Below are 13,478 nucleotides of genomic sequence, written 5' to 3' on the forward strand. Positions count from 1 at the left end.
AGTAGTCAGGATAGTAGTTACTTTTGGGTAGGAAGGTAGCAATCAGGAAGGGGTGATGAGACTGGGAATGCTTTGGGGTATGAGTAGTTTTATTTCATCAACTGGGTGATGATTACATAGTTGTGTTCACTTTGTGAAAATTTATCAAACTGTACACTGCACTTATGAACTGTGAACATTTCTGCATGAATACAGTAATTCACATAAAAAAGTTTAAAATGTAATTTTTTTAAAAGATTCTGTTTATTTACTTGACAGATAGAGATCACAAGTAGGCAGAGAGGCAGGCAGAAAGAGAGAGGAAGCAGGCTCCCTGCTGAGCAGAGAGCCTGATGTGGGGCTCGATCCCAGGACCCTGGGATCATGATCTGAGCTGAAGGCAGAGGCTTAACCCACTGAGCCACCCAGGCACCCCTAAAATGTAATTTTAAAAGTTGCTTAGTGGATCAGGCAACTCATATAGTTTGCTTTATTAATCATGTAGTAAGTTTTACAATATCAAAATAATGATAAATATGTGGGTATTTTCTAAACTTATAACTACTAGTTAGTAGTCTTCTTATTCTACTAGTTTTTTTTTTTAAGATTTTATTTATTTATTTGACAGACAGAGAGATCACAAGTAGGCAGAGAGGCAGGCAGAGAGAGAGGAGGAAGCAGGCTCCCCACTGAGTGAAAAGCCCGATGCGGGGCTCGATCCCAGGACCCTGGGATCATGTCCTGAGCCGAAGGCAGAGGCTTTAACCCGCTGAGCCACCCAGGCGCCCCATTATTCTACTAGTTCTTATCAACATGGTGAGTTTTGAGTTTTTAGGCTTTGCAGCCACTAAAAAAATAAGGGATTTTTCAGTCTTCCATAAAGTTTCCTACCTCTAAGAAAGTTAAATAGCTTTATTCATTGTCTCACACCTAGTGAGACACAGCATTTACGGCACTGTCTTATAACCTGTAAACCTCTGTTTATCCCAATACTATAAGCTCCTTAGACAAATCATGCATTCACAGTGACTACCAAAATAACTGCTCAGAAAGTATCACCCAAACCTTCCTGACCATTACCAAAAAACTAAAAACAAAATAAGGAAAAAAAAATCACCCTGAAAAAACATTCCCATTTTGTATATGATTAACCAAATTTATAAGAAATGCTGTACTTCCAAAAACAGACTATCGGGAAATAGCTTCTGAACAGAAGAAAAAAAGCTTCTGAGGCAACCTATGAGGGTGGCGGGATGGCTCAGTCAGTTAAGCATCCAACTCTTGATTTCTGCTCAGGTCATGACCTCAAGATGGTGGGATCAAGTCCCGCATCAGTCTCTGCACTAAGCAGGGAATCTTTCTCGTTCTCTCTCCCTCTCCCCCACCCTCCCTTTCACTCATGATCTCTCTCTAAAAATAAATAAAATAAATCTTTTTTTTTTTTTAAAGGGCAACTTATGGAATGGGAGAAGATACTTGTAAATGACTTATCTGATAAAGGGTTAGTATCCAAAATATATAAATAACTTACAAAACACAACACCCAAAAAACCCCCAAATAATCCAGTTAAAAAATGGGCAGAATAGACATTTCTCCAAAGAAGACATACAGATGGCCCGCAGACACATGAAAAGATGCTCAACATCACTTATCATCAGGGAAATGCATATTAATACTACAATGAGGTATCAACTCACACCAGTCAGAATGGCTAACATTAACAACACAGGAAACAACAGGTATTGGCGAGAACGTGGAGTAAAGGGAACCCTCCTACGCTGTTGCAAACTGGCTCAGCCATTCTGGAAAACAGTATGGAGGTTCCTCAAAAAGTTAATTCATTGTCTATGATGTAGCAATTGCACTATAGGTATTTATCCAAAGGATACAAAAATATTTATTTGAAGGGATACATGTACCCCCATGTTTATAGCAGCATCAACAATAGCCAAATTATAGAAAGAGCCCAAATGTTCCCTGACTAATAAATGAATAAAGAAGTAGTATCTATGATGGAATATTATTCTGCCATAAAAAAGAATGAAACCTTGACATTTGCAATGACGTGGATGGAACTAGAGAGTATTATGCCAAGCAAAATAAGTCAGTCAGAGAAAGACAAATACCATATGGTTTGACTCATGTATAGAGTTTAAGAAATAAAAGAAACAAAAATGGGGTGTAGAGGTAAACCAAGAAACAGACACTTAACTACAGAGAACAAACTGATGGTTACCAGAGGGGAGGTGGGTGAGGGGGATGGGTGAAATTAGGTGATGGGGATTAAGCAGGGTACTTGTGATGAGCACTGGGTGTTGTATGTAGGTGTCGAATCAGTGAATTCTACACCTGAAACTAAATTTACACTCTATGTTAACTAATTGGAATCTAAATTAAAACTTGGAAAGGAAAAACTTGCTATATTTCTTTCCTTTTTAAAAGATTTTATTTATTTATTTGAGAGAGAAAGAGAGCACAGAGGGAGAGTAAGAGGGAGAATCAGGCTCCCCACTGAGGAAGGAGCCAATGCGGGGCTCAATCCCAGGACCCTGAGATTATGACCTGAGCGGAAGGCAGCTGCTTAACCTGCTGAGTCACCCAGGAGCCCCCCCGGCAAAATGCTATATTTCAATAGGTTTGCAGTCTGCTCCAAATGTATCTGAAGCCTTAAGCAATGTTTAACCTTTAGATAGAAGGAAAAAGTAAGAATATTCCAATTTCTTAAATGTCTTATATAATTATATTTTAAAAGTTAGGACAAAGCTTAGGAGAGAAGAATTTTGGCAGTCCTACAGTGTTAAGGAGATCATGATTAAGGTTCAGGTTCCACCAGAAAGAATGACAAGATTCATTCACCAGGCTCTCAGTTGAAAGCCATGGATGGAGAGGATGGAGAAAATGGCAGAAAAACAATACTGAAGATACAGTAGCCAAACATTTTCCAAAATGAGTAAGGGTACTAACCCACAGACTTAGGAAGATCTGCAATTCAGAAAACAGGAACAACAGAAATAAAACATTAGGAGAAAAGTCTTAAAATCCATCAGAGAAAAAGACACACTGCCTTCAAAGAACAATAAGTAGAATTAAATCTGATTTTTCTCAGAAACTATGGAAGTAAAAGACAATGAGATAACATTTCCAAAGTGCTTAAAGAAATCTAGAAATCTATACCTGGTAAAACATCCTTAAAAAATAATAAATAAAAGCTTTTTTTTTTTAAATTAGGACAAAGCTAGAAGACTGACAAAACACAAATCACTTTATATTTTGTAACTGTATCTGCCCTTTTGCTACATTGTTCAATTTCAAAATACTATTAATTGAGACCATTTCAAGACACTGGAAAGTTTCCAAAGTATAATAAATTTGTTAATAGATCAAACTATAAATGAGAATTTTCAACCTAAATTTTGAAATAATTTGAAATAGGAGAAAGACAAATTTGTATGATTTCTCTTATATATGGAATCTAAAAATAAATTTTACACACACACACACACTTACAGATACAGAGAACAGATTGGTGGTTGCCAGAGTAAGGCAGTAAGGGGTGGAAGTGGGTGAACCTTTTTTTAGTTTAAATAAATTGAGTAAGTCAGGGTGCCTGGGTGGCTCAGTGGGTTAAAGCCTCTTGCCTTCAGCTCAGGTCATGATCCCAGTGTCCTGGGATCGAGCCCACTGGGCTCTCTGCTCAGCAGGGAGCCTACTTCCCTTCCTCTCTCTCTGCCAACTTGTGATCTCTCTCTGTCAAATAAATAAAATAAGTAAAATTTAAATATATTGAGTAAGAAATAAATTTTAGGATTTAAAAGAACATATGGTTGGATATTTTTCTTGCAGTATTCTTTCTTACTGCTGGGAATAGGTATTTATTATTAGATTAATTTTTTAGGTCATCACTCCATAGCTGAATAGATGAACTCTCCTGGCTCTGAGCTGGATTTTAAGCTGTAAATCTGTTTTCCATATTATACATGAACACTGTTTTGAGAAAGTATCATTTTCTCAAATGTCTTTCAATTAAACCAAAAGCTTAGTTTTTTTCAGATTGTTTCCCTTCAAGTATCTCTATTAAATCACCAATAGTAAAATAAAATGGGAAACACACACACAAAGATTTACTAAGGAGGATATTTCCAGGGTTTTTATTTTTTTCTTTATATGTACTTGTATTTTCTAAATTTCCTTTAATTAACTTGTATGGCTTTTATCATCAGAAAGAACATTTTAAGGGATTAAATTACTCATATTAATTGTAATCACCTTCAAATTTCTTAGCCAATTCTTACATAGTACAATCCATTTTCAATAGAGTTAAGTGTTGAATTAGATGACCTCTAAGTTATTTAGATGATGAGATGAGAAGGCAAGGCAAATGACTTTACCATCAAACCATTGCAGAGATTCTCTAACAGCCTGGGCTACAACTGATTGCAATATGTCAACGTCAGGGCCCCTTGGCTGAGCAGCACAAGTCCAGAAACATTACATTTGTTTACCTTATTGACTTATTCTACAGAATCACTGCTTATATATTTGGGGCAGGGAGATAAACTGTGTTGAGTAAGACTATGAAGTTTAGACTCTTACCTATCTGAGTCACTGTTAACTATCCTTGCAGCTTACAGAGGCATCAATTTTCAGATTTGAGAAAATAACAACCTGCTCTGCCATTCAAGAGAATGGGAAAACACATAAAAAGCAGCCACAGAGTTCACAGGAAAAAAAATATGCCTTCGACTTGGGTTGTGATCTCTGGGTCCTGGGATTGAGCTTCGCATCGGACTTCTGGTTCGGTAGGGAGTCTGCTTCTCCCTCTACCTCCCCATCCCCTCCCACCCCCCCGCCCCCATGCTTGTGCTCTCTCTCAAATGAATAAATAAAAGCTTGAACAACAACAACAACAACAACAAAAATAACCTGTCTTTGAGAAACTACTATTTTCTTACTCAATGAAGAGTAATACGTCTTAAATTGTAGACTGATTCAAATTATATCACTAGGAAGGAAACAATCCATTCTTGCCTGGAAGATATAAGTCATTCAACACATAAGTACAATTTCTAAGTAGCCTCAATTTACAACTAAAGTACAGAGCTTCAAATAAAGAGTTTGTGAAGACAAAAATCCCACATTTATCTGAATTCTGTAGAGTTTATAGGAGACAGAACCCTGTGTCCACTTCACAGTCCAAACCTGATGCTGATTCCTTACCACTTAGCCTGGTTTTGCTTTAAGTTTATCAAAACATTGCTTCATTTACATTTCACCTAAGCTTCACCCTTCCTCCAAATTTTATAATAACTCTATCTTTCCTTAGGTAAGATGTCCCATGGTTCTTCTAGTGTGCAGTCTCCCTTGTAGCAATGATCAATAAACCTGTCTTTAGGGTGCCTAGGTGGCTCAGTGGGTTAAGCCTCTGCCTTCGGCTCAGGTCATGATCTCAGGGTCCTGGGATCAAGCCCCGCATCGGGCTCTCTGCTCAGCAGGGAGCCTGCTTCCCCCCACCCCCAACCTCTGCCTGCCTCTCTGCCTACTTAAGCCTCTGCCTTCGGCTCAGGTCATGATCTCAGGGTCCTGGGATCAAGCCCCGCATCGGGCTCTCTGCTCAGCAGGGAGCCTGCTTCCCCCACCCCACCTCTGCCTGCCTCTCTGCCTACTTTGACCTCTCTCTGTCAAATAAATAAATAAAATCTTTAAAAAAAATAAACCTGTCTTTATTAGACTGAAGGTTTGTCTCTGGTGGTGTTTAGCTGATTGGACTAAGATAAATAACATAGAAATAGGATTTCAAAAATATTAAAACTTGCATTCATAAGAGAGCAGCCTCAAGAAAACACTATAAAGAAAATATGAGAATGTGACAAAATAGATAAACTAAAATGCAGCACCAAGGACTTATTATAAAAAGAGGATACTAAACAGAAGAACAATGTGTGTTTCGGCTACAAACTGCGCTTGGCTGCTTCCATGGATGTAATTCTGGGGAGAGGAAAAAAGACAAAATTAAATATTTAAATATACATTAACTTTTGATATTTTAATCTTAAAATTGGCTATTTTCGAGCCCTATGAAATTATTAATGCACCTGATTTACATAAGCATTGAGTCTGTGGCATTCGTCAGTAAAGAAACTGGAAAAAAATAAACACTATTTCTGTGTTATTTATCATTCATTTGTTTTTTCATTGTACTATGTTCTCAACAACAGAATGTATGAGAAACATAGTACTTCAGTGTACAAGACCATGAGGTACAATAATATAAACTCCATGAAGGCAAAGATTGTTCTTGTTTACCACTGTATCTAATAATACTTAGCACAGTGCCTAGAAACAGTAGATGCTCAAGTACTTGTGCATTTCAACTGTTTAGTTGAAAGCTGACTTTGATTCTTAGCCATCTTAGAGTCAAAAGGACTCACCAAATGTGATAAGGACAAGGAATTTTCCACTTTTAAAAGCACATTTCATTAACTGAAGCTCATCACCCAAGAGAGATTGAAAACCTAATTCCTTCACACCTTGGCAATGGTGTCACAAAATAATAATTATCTATATATATGTATATAGATTATCTATATATTATCTATATTTATGTATATATTATCTATATATATGTATATATAATAATTATTAATAATTAGTAATAATTAATAATTATTAAGGTTAACTTTGGTGTATAATGGAAAGAAATTCTGAACTTCCCTTACCACATGTCCTGTGTGTGGATTCTTATGAGCATATGGTGGTCCTCTTATATGGTTCCACATTTGACCAGATGTCATAGCAAGCACAAAACACTAGGAAACAAAAAATAAGGAAATACTTATATAACATGGTGCAGCTGCTCCTATACTGATCAGACTAACAGGTTTATGAAAAGCATGTCTGCTCAAGTATTACAGGAACCAAATTTTTTTCAGATGAGTAATTTTTGAATAAGCCTTGTATTTCACAAGAATCACTAATACTTACACTGAAAGGAAAACCCTATTTTAAAATTATATATAACCTGATAGATGTTTAAAAATTGAAAACTGAAGAGCCTTTTAGAAGAATATTTTCAAAAGAACTGCGTATTTTCTTAGGGGTGACATCCTACCGTTGAGATTGGATAAAAAAGGAGTACAAGTTCCCACAAACTCTGGCCATGCTAATAAGATAATGGAGGAAACAAAATGATTTTAAGGCATGAATAAATAAAATCCCCCTCACAGGTAAGAAATAAAACAAAATTCTACCTAACAATACAATATTGTATGCAAACAATTTTTAAAAAGTTTTGAGATGGTTTATTTTCTGAGATTGTTACCCTTCTAGGTTTACTACATTCAAAGTATTTAAAAATCATTTTTTCTACTTATCTAAGTACAGAATTATCATAGTTCTTTAAATAATTCATTATCCCCTAAGTAGTTTACTGTATAAGTATTTGAAACACTTTTGTCTTCATTTACACATGACAGTACTCCTGAGAAATGTATACATTTTATTGAGAAAAAAATCAAACATATTATAGAGATGCTGTTATTTAAAATACATCTTAAGAGTTTTTTATTTTAAGCTTATAAAAATTTTAATTTATATATATTTGACATACATTTATATAGGCAAACAAGTTTTGTTCTAAAATTCACTCACCAAAGCTGCAAAAGCCCAACCAGTTTTATTAAAAAGAAATTCCATATTGCTTCTTCGAAGATATACAAGTCCACCAATAACAGCCAAAAGCAATCCCAACATAAGAGGACCAGCATAATTTGGGGGTCTAATTACTCTTATCTAATGGAAAGGAAAGAAAAAATGTTTTAAGTATGGAATTTACTTGTTAATTATATAGGTCAAACTAATTCAAAATGAAAGCAATCAAAACTAGTGTGGTTACTGTTATGATAAGCACCAGGTGTTGTATGGAATTGTTAAATCTTTGTATTTTACACCCGAAACTAACAGTTCACTATATTAAATTAATTAAGCAATTAATTTAAATTAAAATAAAAATTTATTTAAATAAAAACTTTAAAAGGAAAATCATATTTTTTTCTTTTCATCCTAATCAAGAGAGTCTACAATGTATCCCCAAATGGGATGAGATAGGTACAGTATTCTGTTTAACTACAACACAACATCTTTTAGATTAAGAAGTATTTTCCAAATACCACTAGATAGTCCATCCATGCTGAATTCAATAAGGTAATAGAAAATGTTTTATAATTTCATTCTTTCATCAGGATGTTTCTGTTAAATGCTATTTATGAAGCAGCTGCCAGAGTATTCCACCTCAGTGATACAGTAACGAGACCAATTCAGACCTCCCAGTAAGACTGGAAGAAGACAATGGAAGGAGTAACTTTCTACAAAGTAGGGAAACTTACATTGACATCAGTTCTGTCAGCAATCCACCGGGCAATCTGTTCAGCTGAAAAACCACGCACTTGCAACTCATATGTATCACCTCGCTTTGGTTTCCCTTTTGCAGGAAAGTTGATGAAAGTTGGAGCTGAATTCATGTTTAGCTGAATAAAAAGAAGTCCATGAAAATATAAGTTATCAAGAAAATAATCGTAATAGCAAATATTACCTTGAAATTTAGGCATTTTACAAAGATGAGGAAGCCCAGGTTTAGGTAGGTCAAGCGATTTGCCTAAGGAAAGTGAAAAGTGGTGGCATCAGGATTCAAACTCAAGACTGCCTGTGACCTTAATTAGTACACTTCACTGACCAAATATTAACTCTGAGCTAGGAAACATATACTCTACTCCTTTAGAATGGAAAATCTCCCATATCACAAAAATTTTAATCTGTTCAGAAATAACACAAAAAGAACACATTTGCAAGAACTAAAATTGCCTTTTGTAGCTGAAATCTCCAAACAGAGTACTCCATTACACATACTCCAAATAGAGTACATTTTCAGTCTGAGTAAACAAGATAGTGTTCTAAAACTGAAGTGAAAATCAATACAAAATGGTAGTCATGTGCAGAAATAGTTAATTCTAAAAGTTTCTTAAGTGTTTACTGATAAGCATCACATTCTCAATAACGTGACCAAGGTATGCTTAAACAAGACAACATTGGAATTATTTAGGTAAAGAAACTATAACTGACTCATCTGCATTGTATCTTTCCTGATATAACTGTATTTGTAGAAAAGAGAACGTCTAAGTACAGGGAAAAGATGCTGACCAACAGATGCAAATATTCAGGTCCCCTCAACAGGTAACCCTATAAGGGAGATTAGCTTGTATGAGACATTTATAATTTAAAGACATCGGACAATAAAACAATCTAACTCCCTTGCTTTGATCCTATACTCACAACAGAACCCTCTAACAGTAATTTTTTAGACTTTCCCATAAGGAAGGAGAGCATAGTGATTAATGGATATGATTATTTTGGTCTCCTTGGCAAATTAATGAATAGATGAGTCCTTTAGTTACCAATGTCCACAGATTTTTAGTTTGGTAAGTGCGTACAAGGTCTCCAGAACTAGATAAATTCTGGCTACACTGTTAAAAATTCAATTTCAGAGTCTGAAAAGCTAAGAACCAGACCCTGAACAGTGTTCACTCCACAAACTACTACCCAAACTTCAGGCTGAAATCTTTTTTAAAATTTGTATGTATGTAATCTCTACACCCAATACGGGGTTGCTGGAACTCACTATCTTGAGATCAAAAGTCACATGTTCTTCCAACTGAACCAGGCAGGTACCCTTAAGACAAAATCATCAATATTTAACTATATCACTTTTGGATTTTTAAAAAAATGTATAAAAATCTAGGTAATATATAAATCCATTTCCCTTAGGAAATAAAAATAGTTACAGTGTTATAAGGACCAACTGCAATCAATTCTAGCAGCCACTATTATTTTTTTTCAAGATTTTATTTATTTATTTGACAGAGAGAGAGACAGTGAGAGAGGAAACACAAGCAGGGGAGTGGAAGAGGGAGTAGCAGGCTCTCCGCCGAGAAGGGAGCCCAATGCGAGGCTCCATTCCAGGACCCTGGGATCATGACGTGAGCCAAAAATAGATGCTTAATGCCTGAGCTAACCAGGCACCCCTAGCAACCACTATTATTATTTCTAGACCTTTCTGAATTTATTCATATACATGTGTATATACCAACAGAAAACACAATATTGCTTTCTGTTTGCTTTAACACAAATGGTATCATATTAACTATAATATTCTACAATCTTCTTTTTATATGCAGCCATGTTTGAAGGATCTATCCATGATTGTGTGTGTGTGTGTGTACACACACACCTCACTCTTTCAGATTACTAAGAAACTATGCTATTGTTGGACTTTAGTTTTTTTTTCCAGTTAAACATAATGTTGCAATGAAGAGCCACATACATATCTTCCTGTATACCCGGTAAGAGTTTTTCTCCAAAGATGGACTTGTTAGGTCACAGGGTAGAAACATTTGAAATTAAAATGGATAGAGTCAACTTGCTTTCCAAAGTGACTGTACCAATTTATACTTCTATCCATCAATGAAGGAAGGTATCTATTTCTCTATATTTTTACCATAAGTTTGTATAATGGGTAAATATTGTGCATCACAATTCTTGTAACTTGTATTTTCATAATTACTAGTATAAGAACTTTATACCAAATCAGCCCTTTAAAGATATTTTGTAGACTAAAGACACAATCAACAGAGTGAAAAGGCAATCTATGGAATGGGAGAAAATATCTCCAAATCATATATCTGATAAAGGGTTAATATCCACAATATATGAAGAACTACAATTCAACCAACCAACCAAACGAAAAACAAACCCAAACAGATTAAAAACTGGGCAGAGGATGTGAACAGATGTTTCTCAAAAAAAGATAAAGAAGTGGGCAACAAGCACATGAAAAGATGCTCTACATCACTTAATCATTAGGGAAATACAAATCAAAACTATAATGAAATCCCACTTTATACCCATTAGAATGGCTACTATCAAACAAAACAAAACAAAACAACTAAAAAAAAGTGTTGCTGAGGAAGTAAAGAAACTGGAACCCCTGTGTGTACTGCTGGTGGGACTATGAAATGGTGCAGTCACTATGGAAAACAGGATGGAGGTTCCTTAAAAAACTAAAAATGAAACATGATCCAGGAATTTCAATTCTAGGTGTATATACCTGAAAGGATTGAATGCAGGGTCTCCAAGAGATATTTGTACACTTACATTTACAGCAGTATTATTCACAATAGCCAAAAGATGGAAGCAACTCAAGTGTCCATCAATAGATTAATGGTTAAATAAAAGGTGCTGTATATATACATTTTCAGCCTCAAAAAAGAAAAAAAAATTTTGACACATGCTACAACACGCATAAACTTTGAGGACATAATGCTAAGTGAAATAAAGCATGTCACAAAAAGACCAATATTGTACATTAATTTTTTTAAAGATTTTATTATTTATTTGACAGAGAGCGAGAGAGAGCACAAGTAGGGAGAGTGGCAGGTGGAAGGAGAGGAAGAGGTAGGCTCCCCACTGAGCAAGGAGCTGGATGCCAGCTCAATCCCAGGACCCTAGGATCATGACCTGAGCCAAAGGCAGATGCTTAATGGACTGAGCCACCCAGGCACCCGGTATAATTACATTTATATGAGGAACCTACAGTAGTCAAAGTCATAGAGACTGAAAGTAGAAGAGTAGTCACCAGGGGCTATGAGAAGAGGGAATGGGGAATTATTTAATGGGTATTGAATTTCAGTTTTATAAAATAAAAAGAGTTCTGGAGATTGGCTGCACAACAATGTCAGTTAACTTAGTGCTAGTGAATTTTATATTTAAGGTTGATAAAGACAGCACATTATATGTTATATATATTTTCCCACATATACTGTGGCATATGACACTACTATTTGGAGAAAGATTTGAATTTCTTCCACAAATGGATATACTACCATCCTTATACCACTAACTCTAAATATAGCTCTAAAATAGGCATCAATTATGAAAAGCTATTTGATGTAAAAGAAAATTAGTTTTGTATTTTTATAAATCACTAACAGAAATCCCTTGTGTATATTGTTAAAATAAGTGGAATTACAATTTTTAATTTCTAAAACAATACCACAGCTTGAATAACAGACAATAAGAAAGCAATTTTTTAAACTCAAAAATTGTTTCCTTTGGTCTAATAAAGGCTAAATGCACTCATCTTTTAGCATGTTTGTTTTTCTTTTTTTAAAAATTTTATTTATTTGACATACAGAGATCACAAGTAGACAGAGAGGCAGGCAGAGAGAGAGAGGAAGCAGGCTCCCTGCTGAGCAGACAGCCTGATGTGGGGCTTGATCCCAGGACCCTAAGATCATGACCTGAGCCAAAGGCAGAGGCTACTGAGCCACCCAGGTGCCCCTGTAGCATGTTTTATAAATGTACTCGTTTTGATTTATGGGGCTGTGACTGGAATATGACTGGCACAATGACATACTGTAAAATGGGAATATTAAGCTGTTTGATATTTATTGAATATCCATTATGTACTTAACACTGATAGCTATAGGATGTTGGCTCTGCTCTTAAGTAAGTGACTATATTCTAAGACGAACTGTCAAACAACTATAGGGCTAATTTTACTATGAGTAGAATGTGGATACATGTATAATAGAAATATAAGGAAAATAGTATGGCAACACAAGAAAAGGGATGACTCACATTTCATATGGAAGATCTGAAAAGGCTGCAAGGGAGTATCTGAAATGAGGCTTAAAGGTAAGTAGAATTTTGAGAGGGGAGAGAAACAATCAATGATACTGAAATAAGACAGTGTATGACATAATATAAATATGAGAAAGGTGGTTATGCATCTGGAGTAAAGAGTGCATGAATGGAAAACTAAGGAATTTTGGTTTTAGTCTAATGTCACTATTTTCAAAAGTATGTTCCACAGAATCTAAGCAAAATCCTTCATTAACTAGTCCAATAATTTGGGAAGTTCTGCATATCACAGCCCACTACTGGATTTGAAAAATAACACACACCAGCATGTTAAAGTCTATGAGAAGTCCTGTGTTGGGAGACAATTCCCCACAGGTTTCTTGTGTTTCTGCACATGTTGCATTAAGAGGAATTGACTACCTCTGTTCTGGATGATTTTCTCAAGGGTGTTTGTATAGCCTTAGAAGATAGAAATAGACCCCCTCCAAAGCAAAGGGCATGCATGCTTACTACCTTTTCCAGGATTTCCCAAAGCTTAGAGATACTCTCCCATAATGCAAACCACTGTCCTTCATTGCCTCATCCTATGGAAAGTGGGACTTGGGGAAATGGTGCAAGAAAGTGCTGATACTTTGGATACCATCATTACTGTGAATAATATAAAGTCCTTTAACTCTGACCCAGGAGTATCATCTCTTCTGCTAGTATCTATGAAACCATGGTAGTCTAACTCATTATCTTGTAAGTAGAATAAAACCCTCAGATCCTTCATAGGTCATGATACCCTAAAATAAAAAATAACATTAAA

At 35.6% G+C, this 13,478-nt stretch overlaps 1 protein-coding gene across 2 annotated transcripts in view; it reads right to left on the reverse strand.

The window, feature by feature from the left end:
- Positions 1 to 13,478, reverse strand: part of MAGT1 (magnesium transporter 1) — a 77,393-nt gene that overhangs the window by 12,284 nt on the left and 51,631 nt on the right. For both annotated transcript variants that reach the window (XM_080795823.1, XM_080795824.1), the window contains exons 4-7: positions 8,362 to 8,502; positions 7,628 to 7,768; positions 6,697 to 6,786; positions 5,902 to 5,965 (exon numbers count right to left, since the gene is read on the reverse strand). In XM_080795823.1, coding sequence (XP_080651949.1) covers positions 5,902 to 5,965; positions 6,697 to 6,786; positions 7,628 to 7,768; positions 8,362 to 8,502 — 436 coding nt within the window. The remainder of the gene's footprint in view (positions 1 to 5,901; positions 5,966 to 6,696; positions 6,787 to 7,627; positions 7,769 to 8,361; positions 8,503 to 13,478) is intronic.

This window comes from Martes martes (genome assembly GCF_963455335.1).
Source record: "Martes martes genome assembly, chromosome: X".
Lineage (NCBI taxonomy): Eukaryota > Metazoa > Chordata > Mammalia > Carnivora > Mustelidae > Martes > Martes martes.